At 43.1% G+C, this 16,731-nt stretch overlaps 1 protein-coding gene across 1 annotated transcript in view; it reads left to right on the forward strand.

The window, feature by feature from the left end:
• igsf9b (immunoglobulin superfamily member 9B) overlaps nucleotides 1-16,731 on the forward strand; it is a 478,541-nt gene that overhangs the window by 213,397 nt on the left and 248,413 nt on the right. Inside the window, exon 3 of the mRNA XM_033049801.1 lies at nucleotides 8,209-8,355. Within this exon, the coding sequence (XP_032905692.1) occupies nucleotides 8,209-8,355 (147 nt within the window). The remainder of the gene's footprint in view (nucleotides 1-8,208; nucleotides 8,356-16,731) is intronic.

The raw sequence follows: 16,731 nt of genomic DNA on the forward strand, positions 1-16,731 counted from the left end.
GAATCATCCTACCACAACCAGAGAGCAGTGCTGACCAACTATCTACCTCAGTTGTGACCCTCGGACTATCCTTGATTGGACTTTGCTAGCTTTACCTTGTACTAAACGTTATTCATCTATCTATCTATCTATCTATCTATCTATCTATCTATCTATCTATCTATCTATCTATCTATCTATCTATCTATCTATCTATCTATCTATCTATCTATCTATCTATCTATCTATCTTTAAAACTCTGTGTGTGTGTGTGTGTGTGTGTGTGTGTGTGTGTGTGTGTGTGTGTGTGTGTGTGTGTGTGTGTGTGTGTGTGTGTGTGTGTGTGTGTGTGTGTGTGTGTGTGTGTGTGTGTTTCTGCTTGTCTTGTGGGTGCCAGCCTTTGATTCGTTGCTACGCCAACACCAGACGCAGAAACGCCGAGATTTTTCCATTTCGGTAGAGATTTCACTTTTCATTCCAAGTATCCACTCCTGATTAAATTTTGTCGTGTTTATGTACACGTTTTTAATAAAATCCTTCTCCCCCCCCCCCCCACTCACTCATTTTGTCGCCTCCTGCTGGCCAGCGACCATAATGGCTGCTGGCGCCTGCCTCTCGCCTCAAAGACGCCATTTAAAAACAGCCGCATTGCTGAGTGCTGGAATCTTATGTTCAGGAACGGCTTGAGTTGGAGGACCACGTCTCCCGTGGGGGCTACGGGTAGGGAACGGGTGCATTGGGGGAGCAGACCCAACGGGTCTGCACTTGGTCTAGTATTATTATAAAACTCTGATCATGGATGTTTATGTATTTATTTGTTTGCTTGTGTGTGATTCACATCTCCTCGAAAACCCGACGCGCTAACAGTGAAATGTTTACATATTACAGTAGAGATTGACCTCATGATCTTGAAAATCGCCTCATCTTAAAAATTTGATTCATTATTTCTTGAGTTCTTTCTTCAAATTGTTCACCAATCTGAGATCTTTTTTTAAGTTAACGAGCTGAAGCTAATGAGTTGATGACATCACAATGGCTCTGCTCCTCGCGGCCAGCTGCGCAGAGCTTTCAACGCGCAGCCTGCTGGCCACTGTTTTCCACGAGCTGTGAGTTATGTAACCCCCCCACGTAACTCGCACTCGGCCGGCTCCCTCCCCCCCACCCCCCCCACCCCACTCCCTTGGGCTCTGATTGAAGCCGCTGAACACGCACTAATTTGGTTGGGCTTCAGAGATCCCGCAAGGTCCAGAGAGGTCCAGAAAGGTCCCATCTGCGCTGCCCGCTCGCCAAGTTCAAGTCCGCCCTCTCCATCTCTCTCCCCCTCCCCCCTCCCCCCTCCTCTCTCCCGTCTCCCCTCCTCACCCCCTCCTCCCTCGTCTCCCTCCTCTCCCCACTCCTCCCCCCTCCTCCCCTTCCCCCTCCTCTCCGCTTCCACCTCCTCTCCCCCAACCCCCCTCCTCTCCCCCTTCCCCTCCTCTCCCCCCTCCTCCCCCTCCTCTCCCCTTCCGCCTCCTCTACCCAAACTCCCCTCCTCTCCCCCTTCCCCTCCTCTCGCTGCCCCCACTCCCCCTCTCCTCCTCCTCCCCGCTCCCCCTCTCCTCCCCCTCTCCTACCCCTCTCCTACCCCCTCTCCCCCCTCCCCCTCTTCCCCCCCCTCTCCTCTGCCCTCTCCACCTCCCCCTCTATCTCCCCCCTCTCCCCCTCTAAATCCACCCCTCTCCTCTTCCCCTCTCCTCCCCCCCCCCCCCTCCTCTACCCCCTCTCCCCACACCCCCCCCCCCCCCATTGGGACAGGACCCAACGGGTCCCCCTTGATCTAGTACACTATAAATGGCTCAATTTTAATTATGTATTGTCTTTGTGCTGTGTGGATTGTATGCAACAAAAACTTTTCGCTGTATCTTGGTAAACATGGCAATAAATTAAACTGAACTAACACATAATAAGCCTATCTAGTCCCCTTGTGATGTATACACCTCTATAAATCACCCGTCAGCCTTCTGCATTGCAAGGAATAAAGTCTTAGCCTGACCAACCTCTTCCTGTAGCTCAGGCTCTTGTCCTGAAAGAAACAGACTATTCACCACCGTTTTACATTTGAGAAATAAAACTATCATTTGGTTGAGATTCTTCATTACAATGATGTCCTTCACCAGTCCTCTACATATCAGCTGCATTTTGATGAGAATTATATACTGGCTGCAAATGAAATAGACTGAGATCATTTTATCCCAGCATGTACTTGCAATAACAGCTCTGATCTACGTTGATTATAATACTGTGGCTGGCTGAGTTCACGGCTATTATAAAATAAATATCAACCAAATTTCAACGGGCAACCTGTGCTTCAGGAGCCATCTCTTGACAAAAGAAGACATTAATGATGAAACTCACCATGGGTTCCAGTACACCAGTACATCCTTTGCCCAATTGAATAGTTTCTCCTGAATGTTCTGTCTCTGTTTTGAACAGTCATGATCTTACAGGCAGCAGTAATCCCATCCCTTCTGAATACTTCAGTGACATATATAACAATAGAATATCCTCGCTAGAAAGATACCGCTAGGAGAATGTGACAAATTTGTGGGCAGCATAAGCAAATCAACATCAGCTTCCTATCCTGGCAATGTCCCCAGCATCAAGCTTGTAGGCATTCGGAAAGCTCCAGTGGGCAGCCAACGCCATTCACATGCTCAGCAACAGACTGTCACGGCTTGCATTCTATTCTTAGAATCAAAAGGTTTCAAAGACACAGAATAAATGATGTGAAGGTGTTTTCAAAAATCTCCCTGTACAGTGTAGCTTTGAATGAATACGTTTATTGGCCAAGTATTCACATACAAGGAATTTGCCTTGGTGCTCCGCCCGCAAGTGACAACATGACATACAGTGACAGTTAAGAATGATAGATAAAACATTAAACATTAATAATAAAACATTATTGATTAAACATGTGAATTAAATAAAATACCAGAGCAAAAAGGGGCTACAGATTTTTGGTCAATGAGTTGAGCTATTAGCTGTTTTTATGTCTGGCTGTGGCAGCTTTGACAGTCTGGAGTCGCCTTCCAGAGGGAAGTGATTCAAAGAGTTTGTGGCCAGGGTGAGAGGGGTCAGAGATGATCTTACCCGCTGGCTTCCTGGCCCTTGCAGTGTACAGTTCGTCAATGGAGGGAAGGATGCAGCCAATAACCCTCTCAGCTGATCGGACGATCTGGCTTTCCTCTCTGGCTCCTGGAAACCTTTGCCCAGGACCATTCATGTAACGTTGCAAACCTTGAGTCCATTCATTGGTAGCCACAGAGGCTGCAGCAGTATTACAGCGCCTGACACTCGGGCTTGATCCTGACTACAGGTGCTGTCTGTATGGGGGTTGTACGTTCTCCCTGTGACCGCGTGGGTTTTCTCCGGGTGCTCCGATTTCGTCCCACACTTCAAAGATGTACAGATTTGTAGGTTAATTGGCCTCTGTAAAATTGTAAATTGTCCCTAGTGTATAGGATAGTGTTAGTGTATGGGGATCGCTGGTCGCTGCAGAATTGGTGGACCTAAGGGCCTGTTTCCGTGCTGAATCTCCAAAGTTTAAAGTAAATTCTAAAGGAGAACATTGTTTTCCAAACGGACCGACCACTCAGCCCGTCAGAGCCTCCTATCTGACTATGGCAGAGTATAGGTCCCAGATTGGCATCAGCAGCTGTCACAGATCTGGAACAGAAGGAAGTCATCCTTAACTCTGAGAGGAAAGCTACACTGTGTCAAGGGGCTGCTTAACAATGGCGGGAAAATAACTAGGAGAGGAAGCTCTGGTATTTCAAAGTACACATGTAAAAGTAACACCTGGGAAGGTAGAACTTGCTTGTTCCTTCAGAACCTTTGCTTCACAGTGAGATTTGGCACACAGTCACATCAGGGGCAAGAAGCAATAGAGCTTCCTCGTCAATACCACTTCATACACCAGGAAGGGTTACAGGTTGTCGACAATCTCAGTGAATTTTTAATCACCTGAAAATCCTTCTTACCATCAATCAATCTCTGGCCCTAAAATTGACTTTTACAGCAAGAATTCTTATCCCTTCAGATTTAATTATTATTGTTTAAAAATCATAATATCCAAAGTTTTCTTTCACTTTTGCTTTCGATCTCTCTGTATTATGTTCCATACACGATTTTACATTACAACAACTATTCTACCATATTCCTGGTTTAGACTGGTAAATTGGACTCTTTAATCTATTAGTTTGAAGAGAAGGGTGACTGCTCATCTTGTTTATGCATATGCGGATGAGCTGAATGTATCTTCCTGTTCTCTTCCCTTTCCTGAATGAGCAACCTATTTAATGGATTAAATATTCAATTTTCAAATGCTTTCATGCTCTGAAATACTCACAGCCGTGCAAGCATGCGACAAGGTGTTTTATTATAATGTATAACCTTAACTCTAATGTAGTGATATATTTTTGTATGTGTGGATCTTTAAGATCTGAGTATAATGGGGGGCAAGTCGTTGTTGTATCTGATGCTGCCATTAATTGAGGGTGTACTCCCTTCTGCAAGAGGGTCCTTGGCTTGTTTGTCCTGGAGCAGCAACTTAATAGAGAACAATGGGCTGCTCTCAGGGACACACACTGAGACTAATCTCACTTGCTGCTGAAGGATCATCACTGTGCCAAAGATGAACTACAGTCAGCCTGAAACTTAACATAGAAACATAGAAAATAGGTGCAGGAGTAGGCCATTCGGCCCTTCGAGCCTGCACCGCCATTCAATATGATCATGGCTGATCATCCAACTCAGTATCCTGTACCTGCCTTCTCTCCATACCCCCTGATCCCTTTAGCCACAAGGGCCACATCTAACTCCCTCTTAAATATAGCCAATGAACTGGCCTCAACTACATTCTGTGGCAGAGAATTCCAGAGATTCACCACTCTCTGTATGAAAAATGTTTTTCTCATCTCAGTCCTAAAAGATTTCCCCTTTATCCTTAAACTGTGACCCCTTGTTCTGGACTTCCCCAACTTGTTGGTCTTCCAGTGTAAGCACATGTCTGAAATCAAATACTGCCAATTAACATGTGTCAGGGTGTCAAGATCGCCAAGTGTTTCATTGTCATTTGTACCTGCAATAAAATTCTTACTCGCTGCAGCTTTACAGGCCCATTAACACAAAGCACACAAATAAATATCCAGTGATCAATAATACAGGGGCAGAAGGACATTCTGAGGGACACACTGAAAGTTGGTGCTGTCACCACAAAGGCTTTGTGAGGAAGGGGAAGAGCCTGGGGTCCTTCTGCCATTGGACATTAAGGGTGCAAGAGTCCCGTGTAATACTTCATGAGTGGGTTGTTTAAAGAGGAAACATGAATTACATTTAATCATTATAGGAGTATGTACTGATTTATTAGCACAAGGAATGAACAGAAAGACGTGTGCAGATTGTATTCCCTGCATATGTTTTTTTCATGAATAAGATATATTTTCAATGAATAAAGTTTATTACCTTGCACATAAATCAGTTTTTAGGTTGTTTCATTGAACCACATTTATCATTGATTGAGGTGCAGAAACCTGGCGTCATTTAGCATGGAAATAGAATCTTCAGCCCACCAGGTCCATGCCAATCACGAAGCATCCATTTGTACTAATCCCACTTTATTCTCCCTGCATTCCCATCAACTCCCCTCAGATTCAACCATCTACCTACATTAGGGACAATTTAAAGTGCTCGATTAACCTACCAATCCATTGCTATTTAGGAATTGGGTGGCATCTAGAGCACTCAGGGGAAACCCACACCATCACAGAGAGAACATCACCCTGGAAGTCAGGATTGAAGCTGGACCACTGGAACTGTGAGGCAGCAGCTCCAACAGCTTTTACCACATATCTGCCATATATTGGTGGTTGTCCTGGTGAGATGCTGGACAACTCCCTGGAAATGCTATTGTTCATTCCTATCAACTTAAATGAAATTAAGATGTTATTGCTCTTCAGTATTCTTAAGAGAACGTACAGACTCAGTACAGACAGCACCCATAGTCAGGATCGAACGCGGGACTCTGGCGCTGTAAGGCAGCAACTCTGCCACTGCGCCACCATGCCACCCCTACTGGTAGGAGAGGATAGTTTGGTAGGTAGGACAATCAGTAATAATGTTAAATGTGACACATAGCGAGAGTGAACAGCACTGGTAGGGTCGAGCAGCTTAACTAATATCAGAGCAGGACTTAACCTTGCAATTAAGACCAGCTTCACAGTTCTCTTGAGATTTTGATGGTGGGCAGAATGTTGCTCCAATTTTCCTTTGCCAATAAATAATAGTGGTGTCTACAGGATGAGTAATTAGCTGCTTAATTATTTTTATGCACTGTTAGTAATTACAGGTCCAGAGTTTTGGGAGGAAACTGACTCGATCTAAAAGACAATCCTTACTTCTTGCTCTTCGTAGTCCGACTGTTCACTCTGGCCAATAAAGAGCAGCTGCCAATTAGCAACCATTTTTAAAATTTGCACCAAAGACAAGATCATTGCAAATAATGACAGTACACCACTGTGCCGCTGTGCAAGATGCGCTTTCAGTGCCAGCCATGCCAAAGGCTCTTCGATGGCTCTTTCACTTATGCTAATTATATCTGGCAGCTGGACTGTGCACTTCAGTTTGATAAACTACACCCCTATGCCAACAATTTATACGTGTGCTGCCAACTTTGTCTACTTCTACCTCTGGAAGAAAATATAATAACGCCTTTGAACCAAGACCATTTATTACTGCTGATGGGATTCCCCAGTTCATCCGAAATGACGGCTTATAAATTCATTTCTAAATTAAGCCTCAGCTGCATTTTGGAAAAGTTAATGATGAAGTGGCCTCCACATGTGCTGGAAAAGAAAAATCAAGGGAACAAAATATTCTGATGGTCTTATGAGACCAGGAGTTGGCACTGCGGCAAATTGTCAAACATCATTTCACAAGTTAATTTCCCTGCAACCTCTCTAGCTGAGAAGAGATGGAAACGAAAAGCAATGTCATTAATTGTATTCCCTCGTCCTTCCTTCATCGTTGCTGGGCCAAAATTTGGGATCTCCTAAGGAAACACCATTGAGTGAACCGAAGAGTAATAACATCTTAATTTCATTTAAGCTGATAGGAATGTAGGAATGGCTGCGAAGGAGCCGTGTGCGGACGTGGCGTCGAAGGACGAGAAGCCGAAGCAAAGAAGTCGAAGCCAAATAGCTGAACGGAAATGAAGCCGAAACACCAACAAACCGAAAGGGCGGGATGCCTAAAAGCCAACGAACTGAAAGGCTGCATCGCCTAAAAGCAAACTCACCGAATCGCCGCTCTGCCGAAACGCCACCTAACCAAAAGGCTGCGTTGCCGACAAGCCAACTAACCGAATGTCGCTCTGCCGAAAAGTCAAATAATGGCTTGTGTGGGAAAATGACCCCCACCCTTCCGTCTCCACCGGCTAGTGATGTGATGGACGTGGGGGTCTGGCACAATCTCTGACATGACCTGCCCCCCCGGTGACGTCATGTCCGCTATTTGACTTTTCGGCAGAGCGGCATTCGCTGAGTTTGTTTTTAGGCGACGCAGCCTTTCGGTTAGTTGGCTTTTAGGCGTACCGCCCTTTCGGTTCGTTGACGCTTTGGCTTCGTTTCCATTCGGCTATTTGGCTTCGACTTCTTTGCTTCGGCTTCTCGACCTTCGACACCACGTCCGGGTACCAAATAGGCATCACACAATAGTCTGGTTGTATATTTTCCACTGATCTTAAGTGTTCTAAAAAATTTCAAAGCATTTTTAAGGTAGTTTTAATTTTTAATAAACTTTGCGAATCGTTCTTAATGGAAACAATCTTCTGTTTGGCCTAAAATCACTGCCTGTTTTCTGCCAAGCTGTTTATTCCAGGTTGGCCCCTCGTGTGGTCTTCTATTGAAGGTCTGTCACTAACACTACAGCACGGCTGTGTGTAACCTCGGAGCGAGCAGCCGCTGCTCATACAAAATAGATCCATGTCAATGTTACAATGCCGAGTTTGTTTTAGGTTTCTGCATCTCTGTCTTTGATTTCAGAATGTCCAACATTACCATTGAGATTGGTTTTGTGTCTGAGAATTAGAACTACTTCTGTGTGACTGTGCCAATTAGGACTGACTGGCATTAATTTCTGGAGTTTCTGAACTTCCACTGTTAATGTTTACCTTTTCTCATTTTGTTTGTGTAGGTCGGGCCAGTCTATATGACAAAGCATCGTTGCGAATCGACCAGCTTCACTCAGAGGACCAGGGATGGTATGAGTGTAAGGTGCTTATGTTGGACCAGCAATACGACACATTCCACAATGGCAGCTGGGTATACGTCACAGTGAATGGTGAGTACCACCATGTTATACCTGCCAGAATATGCCACAGATGACAAGTCCTGCAAGAGATCTCCATTACAATTTGCCAGTAAGGGAATAACATCCAGCAAGGCCAAAAAGGAACATATGTAAGTCACATTTGACATGGATTTGGTTCAATTTTACGTGTGTATTCGACACATCCAAACTTTGCAATGAAAACAGCAGTTGGGTTGATAAGCAGGAATCAATAATTGTCATTAAAAATATATATTTTTTAATTATCCTGGTTTATGCACCCAGTCAATCACAGTCAATTATATTACAATTTAAAAGATAACACTGGCTATTGGTATGGATTTTCTGTTCAGGAATTTCAGTCATCAGTATCAGTTTATTTGTCATGAAACCTGTTGTAGAAACATGATGTCACTGAATTAATGAATTGATAGATTATGAAGCGTAAGTAAATCTAAACGTGTTTCATTTCTAATGTCTTTCTTCTATCACATTCAAATTGTCTGGTTGATTTAGTGAACTTCCAGTAAATATGTAATGAGGAATTCAGTGGAGGAGGATTGGTTCATGGCACTTGTGCTTGATTACATTGTATCAACTAGCTGATCAGTGCTTGTTTTATCCAACCTGATTTTTGATCCAATTTGAATCAACAGCAGTCCATGAATGTCCAGAATGAATCAGTTCCCATGCAGTTGCTGTTATAACCCATGGAACCATGTGTTGAATGTGCGTGTAGGTGCCACTCATACTGAGGAATAATCTAAATATTAACCATGCTGGGTACCTTATGAGATATTTGGACCCTTGGATCAAATTGATATTCTTGCAAAAGTACAATTATGTTTCAAAATGCTGAATAATTACTCTGAGGTATCTCCCTTCTGGCATTGGGACTAGTTGTGAAGAATAACGCCAAAGTTGATATATTTCACGATAAACAAATGCAGACCTTTTTTTTGGGTGTTAAAAGATATTTAATAACAGCAAAATACTAGACAATTTTGAGGATGCTCATTGCATTGAGCATTTTCGGAACTGTCTCGTTTTTTTCAGTTCTTTATTATCTCACAAGTTAATGTTCTGCTTTTAAACTTATTCCACCTGCTAGAAACAAAAGTAGGGAGCAGAGGTCCCTGTGTATGATTAACCCTGTCCTTAGGCTACTGACACGCCCTTGCTCTCTTCAATAGTGAAGGCCATAGCCTTGCATCTATAGAAACATAGAGAAAAGCCTCTTGGATTAGTACCAGCACAATGTTGAATCTTCCTGAGTTTAATATTGACTTTACAATTGTATAAATACTTTTAAATTGTACTTTTCATAGCCTCAGGTCATTACAAAGCCAACAGAGTAATTCTGAAATATCATTGTTGTTTCAATATAAGAAACACAATAACCAATAACCGATAAGCAACAGGATTCCACAGATTCATTTTGTAGTGATTGGGACCGAATAAAAGGCTTTTCGTAATATTAATCAAGGGATAAACGCTGACCAAAGCACCCTGGATTCTCAGTGTTCAATTCTTCCACAAAGTTGTCGCAAGGATCTTTTGGGTAATGCATTAAAGCAAGGCCTGCCCTGCCCTCTCAGGTTGGTCAGAAAGGCACTTTAGCAAAGGAAAATAGGAGGATGTATTCCTGGTGTCCAGGCCAACATCTAATATTCAAATCACATGTGGCATCTCATAAATGGCTGCTGAGTCCACTGCATTACAACTGCGACTGCATTTCACCACTGCAAAAGGGCTTTGATAAGCTAAGATCGTAAGAGGCATTTCTGCATATAAATGCGAGTCTGTTATTTTGCAGTAAGTGTTATAATATAAATCGTTTGACATTTTATATAAATGGCTGGTATTCTCCCTATTCATTTAGGCACCTGCTGTGGCAAGTATAAGCCCTGGCCTATGGCCAGTAATCTTGGTGTAAGCATTTGTCACGTTGTTTCACAGTTTACTGTGTTCACTGTACAATTAAATTGACAAAATGACACCAGAATCTATCTGGACACAAAATGCTGGAGTAACTCAGTGGGACAGGCAGCATCTCTGGGGAGAAGGAATGGGATTCCGACCAGAATCTATCTTCCTCATTGAAATTCAGTCCAACCATTTAGAGAGAATATTGCCATTGTTTCAGATGAACCTGTCCAGGGGAAATATTGTTTGATATTGAAAATGCTAATCAGGTTATAAAATCTCATTTTAGAAGCAGCAAGCAGTGATGGTTCATGTAAAATTTAAATGGGTATTCTCGAGGTGCTGTGAGTCTTTCTTCATCACAACGCTTAGTAGCTTGACCTGTGTAGGGCAGATTTTTAGTAACACGTCCCTTCACTGCGCAGTCTTCCCTTCCAGATCAATGAGCAGAAAGCCTTTTCTTGCAAGTGGCAATTTCACTCGCTGAGTTCAGGAGAAGAAAAGAAACCGGCATGTCACGAGACGCAATTCTGAGCAGTTACAGCTAAACATTACACTGTGCATTGGGTTCGGACACACTGTGCTTTCATCAGGCACAGTATCACCACACTGCAATGAATGCCTCTGATCATGAAATTGATCAGATCTGTTCATCCACCAGATGAGCTTTGTGGAAAGGAATGCAGCTCCTTTTCAAAGCAAATTGAAACAGCCACTGATTCAGGCAAATAACCCATCTTAGCACCAACTAGAGAGACGCGACATGTATTGTCACATGCACCAATTGGTACAGTGAAACGTGTGGTCACCCTACAGCCATACGAATAAAAAAAGAGCACAGAACACGATAGTCTTTAACATAGACATCCCCACACAGCGGAATCAGAGTTTCCCACTGTGAGGGAAGGCACTAAAGTTCAGTCATCCTCCTCTGTGGTCCTCTGTTGTTCACCCGTGGTCGGGGGGCTCCCAAGCAGCCCTGACCTACCATCTACCTCACTGGAGACCCTCGGACTATCTTTAAACAGACTTTACTGGACTATATCTTGCACTGAATGTTATCTGTACACAGTGGATGGCTTGATTGTATCATGTTTAGTCTTTTTGCTGACTGAACAGCAAGCCACAAGAAAGCCTTTCACTACCTCGGTACAGGTGACGATAATATACAGATAAACTAACATGAATAATAAATCAAATACGGATGCTGCCTCACAGCGCCAGAGACACATGTTCAGACCTGACCCCGGATGCTATTAGTACAGAATTTGCACGTTCTTCCTGTGATCATGTGGGTTTACTGCGGGTGCTCTTCCCACGTTCCATGGGTGAGCTGTTTGGCGGGTTAATTGGCCCTTGTGTGAAAGTGAATAGTGGAACCTAAAGTGGTGAGGGGGGGTTTGGAAGGCAGTGGGAGGAACGGATTAGAATGTGGGGAGGATTAAAATTAAGGGATTAAAGCAGGATCAGCGTAAACGGGCGATGGATCTATTTCTTATTTTGATCTTATTTGATATCTTATTTTTACAATGATCCTTGGTTTGAGAATCTTTAGGCAGAGAAATTATTCTCTCTGTATTCGCCCTGTATTTAATTGGTTTGTTTCAGAAAGGTCACCTCTCATTTTTCTAAACTCTGATGAACAGAGGACCAACCTCTTTGTTAATAACATTCACGTAAACCCCAAACCAGTTTGATAATTTTTTATTGCGCTCCCTTTCTATGTATGTCCTTGTTTAGTTAAAAGGATCAAAATTGTACAAAATTGCCATGTGACTGTTCATTCATTCTTCAAGTGAAGGACTACTCCCTGGTAGCTGCTTGAACAGTCTGGCTCCTACTTTTGAATGCTGTTGTTGTACTATCATCTCTTTAATCATCTTAAACATCGCAATTAGATGGCTTGGCGATCGTTTCGCCGAACACCTCCGCTCGGTCCGCACTAACCAACCTGACCTCCCGGTGGCTCAGCACTTCAACTCCCCCTCCCATTCCGTATCCGAGCTCTCTGTCCTGGGTCTCCTCCACGGCCAGAGCGAGCAACACCGGAAATTGGAGGAACAGCCCCTCATATTCCGCTTGGGGAGTCTGCGTCCTGGTGGCATGAACATTGATTTCTCACAATTCTGTTAACCCTTGCTGTCTCCTCCCCTTCCTCAGCCCTCGGGCTCCTCCTCTTCCTTTTTCCTTTCTTCTCCCCGCCTCCCCCCACCCCCTATCTGTCTGAAGAAGGGTTTTGGCCCGAAACGTTGCCTATCTCCTTCGCTACATAGATGCTGTTGCACCCGCTGAGTTTCTCCAGCATTTTTGTGTACCTTCGCAATTAGATCACTCATTAATCTTCTTTACTCAAGTGAATGCAAATCTATTGTCCACTAAACTTTCTCATAGTTCTCCAGTATTGCACTCTCACACACTGGTGCTAAAACATAAGCAACATTTTAGGTGCAATTACATCGTGGAAGATAATACTTGTTTTAAAGATTGCTAAATAAAGATTTCAGCAGTTAGGTAATGATAACTCTATCAAGGATGAAGGATAAAAAAACTTAAGTTAAACACTATAAAAGAATAAGTTTTTTTGCCTATAACTAAAATGATTCATAGTCAGCCCTATATCGGTAAACAGACAGCAACAAGGTAAGAAACACTCAGCACCAGTACTGTTTGGTTTACTGTATTGACAAAATTGCTTTCTGCAACATCTGAATTGCCCCAATCCTATTAATATAAGCCATACTTTATAATCCTCAGACTTATATGATTTCCCAATTTTCTGTTGATTACATTGCAGTGGAATCCAGTTAGTTTAAGCTTCGCTCCGCAATCTTACCCATAGTCTCACGTGACCTCCTCAATGATGTGACTAATAAAGCAAAGTCAGATGGCATAATTCAGTATGAAAGGCAGCAATACAAACCGCTTCATGCTTAAATGAAAAAGGTTGGCATGGTTTGCGGTTGTGAAGGATTAAGGCGTTGAAATACCTTGACTGTGTGTACATCAGCTAAATATGAACAATTACCACAGAATAAGATGAAAATCACTGTACTGAAAGTTCTACCAAGTAGTTCACAAAGCATCTGCTTCATAATATAAGATGTGTCTATACCGAGGCTCATTAAAGTCTGCACAGTAAATAAAAATTGTGCTTGTTAATCTGGTGACAGAAACAAAACTCCAAGCCATCTGCTCTTTGCTGATTATCTCAGTATGTCTGCACAACACCATGGCGGGTCACCATGGCTTAAGATGTAGTAGTGTCTGCTCTCAGTTTGGAGTTTTAACATAGAATGTAGAGCAATACAGCATGGAAAAAGGCCCTTCGGCCCACAATGTTTGTGCTGGGTGTGATCCCTAGTTGAACTGATCTTGTCTTCCCGTACATGGTCCATATCCCCTATTCCCAGCACTTCCAGGTACCTATCTAAACGCCTCTTAAATGCCACTGTCATATCTGCCTCCATCACCACCACCCCTGGCAACGCGTACCAGGCTCCTACTACTCTCTGTGTAAAAAAACCTGCCCCGCACTTCTCCATTTATACTTTTCCCCTCTCACACTATCGTTATGCTCTCTGTGTGCAAAGTCGTTGATGACATAGCAGGAAAAGTAAGGTTTTCGAGATCTGAATGTGCATGGCAAAAACTATTTATATCCCAAAAATGGAGTTTGCGATATCAACGGGGGAATGCAAGTTGGTAAGTTCAATGTTCAATAAAGGCCAACATCAAAGCTGAAAGAAAATTGAAGAGAGAGAAAGGATGATTGTTTTAAAGGAAAGAAAACAAAAGGCACGCAGGCAGACCTTTATTGTAAATATTTAATTTGAACTTTTAAAAATTTCTGACAGCATTTAAAACTTGAAGGAGTACGTTAATTGGAAGTAACTGATGTAGATCATTTTGTTAAAAGAATAATACACATGAAATGATGGATGAGCCTGCTGCAGTGGGATTAGTTCAGATCAACACCTGCGGCTACTATTCAATGTTTAGTGGGTTTCAATGGTGAAGCCAAAGGTAAGGGACCACTTTCACAAAGCTAACTCGGGCAGCAATTGACTATTTAATGCAGCTGTCCCTCCCTCGAAGCTGGGTGTTATTGACATTGAAGTAACAGTGAGGGAAACTGGCAAGAGGCTAGGCCCATTCATTGGCAAGAGCATTTGCTGCATCACAGTAAATTAAGTCATTTAGCTGGATTGTGTTCACATTAACAATTCAGTTCCCTGCTTAAATTGAATACAAGTCTTGTGGTTCATTTTGGTACAGATTCAAAAACGGAATACTTATTCTATGCCTGGCTCTACTTGTTGGCTGTACTCAATAGTTACAGGACAATAGATTATAGAAATAAAGAACTGCAGTTGCTGTTTTACAAAAAAAAAACACCCAAAACTCAGAAGGTCAGCATCCTTTGAGAACTTGGATAGGTGACGTTTCAGTTGGGATCCTTCTTCAGTCTGAATGTTGGGGGGGTGGGGGGGGGGGGCTAGAAAGTTCGAAGAATAAGATAGGTTATTTTCATGGAACAATCAAAGGCTATACCAGAGTAAAGAGGTCACGGCCTTTTATCCTTGCTAGGTCAGTCAGTGCACATGCATGAGGGAGCAAGATGCGTCGTGCTTTTTCTGTGCTTTGATATTCAAGCAATAAAAAAATTGGATGGACAAACATATTAATAACCTTTTATGCTCATTCACATTTGGAACATTGTGAGCAATTTTGGGCACCATAGCTGAGGAAGGATGTGCAGGCTCTGGAGAGGGTCCAGAGGAAGTTTACAAGAATGATCCCAGGAATGAGTAGGTTAACCTATGATGAGCGTTTTTCGGCACTGGCCCTGTACTCGCTGGAGTTTAGAAGGATGAGGGGACACCTCATTGAAACATTCAGAATAGTGAAAGGCTTTGATAGAGTGGATGTGGATAGAATGTTTCCACTAGTGGGAGAGTCTAGGACTACAGGTCCTAAGCTCAGAATCAAAGGACATTCTTTTCTGAAGGAGATGAGGTGAAATGTCTTTAGTCAGAGTGTGGTGAATCCGTGGAATTATTTGCCACAGAAGGCTGTGGAGGCCAAGTCAGTGGATATTTTTAATAGACAATAGACTATATGTGTAGGAGTAGGCCATCCGAGCCAGCACCGCCATTCAATGTGATCATGGCTGATCATCCACAATCAGTACCCCGTTCCTGCCTTCTTTCCATATCCCTTAACTCCACTATCCCTAAGAGCTCTATCTAACTATCTCTTGAAAGCATCCAGAGAACCAGCCTCCACCCCCCTCTGAGGCAGAGAATTCCACACACTCACAACTCTTTGTGTGAAAATATTTTTCTTCATCTTCGTTCTAAATGGCTTATCACTTATTCTTAAACTATGGCCCCTGGTTCTGGACTCCCCCAACATTAGGAACATGTTTCCTGCCTCTGGCATGTTCTAACCTTTAATAATCTTATATGTTTCAATAAGATTCCCTCTCATCCTTCTAAATTCCAGAGTATACAAGCCCAGCCGCTCCAATCTATCAACATATGACAGTCCTGCCATCCCAGGAATTAACCTCGTGAACCTACGCTGCACTACCTCAATAGCAAGAATGTCCTTCCTCAAGTTTGGAGACCAAAACTGCACACAATATTCCAGGTGTGCTCTCATTAGGGCCCTGTACAAATGCAGGAGGACCTCTTTGCTCCTGTAGTCAACTCCTCGTGTTATGAAGGCCAATGTGCCATTCACTTTCTTGACTGCCTGCTGCACCTGCATGCTTACTTTCAGTGACTGATGAACAAGGACCACCAGATCCCGTTGTACTTCCTCTTTTCCCAACTTGACACCATTTAGATAATAATCTGGCAGAGTTAGATAGATTCTTGATAGTACTGGTGTCAGAAGTTATGGGGAGAGGGCAGGAGAATGGGGTTATGATTGAATGGCGGAGTAGACTTGATGGGCCGAATTCTACTCCTATTCCTCATGACCTCATGACCAATATTATATTGGTGGGGAGTTGGTACGCAGAGTGGGGTTTTGGACTTCTGGATATCTCAAATGTTTTTTAGGTTAATGCTGCAAAATTGAAGTTCAACTTCTTTTAGTGAATTAAATAAATGTCGCAATTAGCCCTGGTGCCTATTTAGAGGACCTGCAATAATCACCGAGTTGGTGAAATATTTTCGGAAGATTTGTACCCTTTTTCCTTTGCTAAAACACAATAGCAAGCTGCCATGGAAGGAAGGAAAGATAAGGAGAGGCAGAGGTGCTATAATTCATGAGTGTTTATTGACAGACCCACCTCCCAGCACCAGTTGAGTCTTGCAGCCCATACCGCAGTGAGACATGAGCATATAAACTGGAGAAATCGCAGCAGGTATATGGCTTTAGATTATATTCATTAAGCACCATGAGACCTTGGAATAATGATGGCAATGCTCAGAGCAGTAAAAACTCTGCAGA

This window comes from Amblyraja radiata, chromosome 33 (assembly GCF_010909765.2).
Source record: "Amblyraja radiata isolate CabotCenter1 chromosome 33, sAmbRad1.1.pri, whole genome shotgun sequence".
Classification (NCBI taxonomy): Eukaryota; Metazoa; Chordata; class Chondrichthyes; order Rajiformes; family Rajidae; genus Amblyraja; species Amblyraja radiata.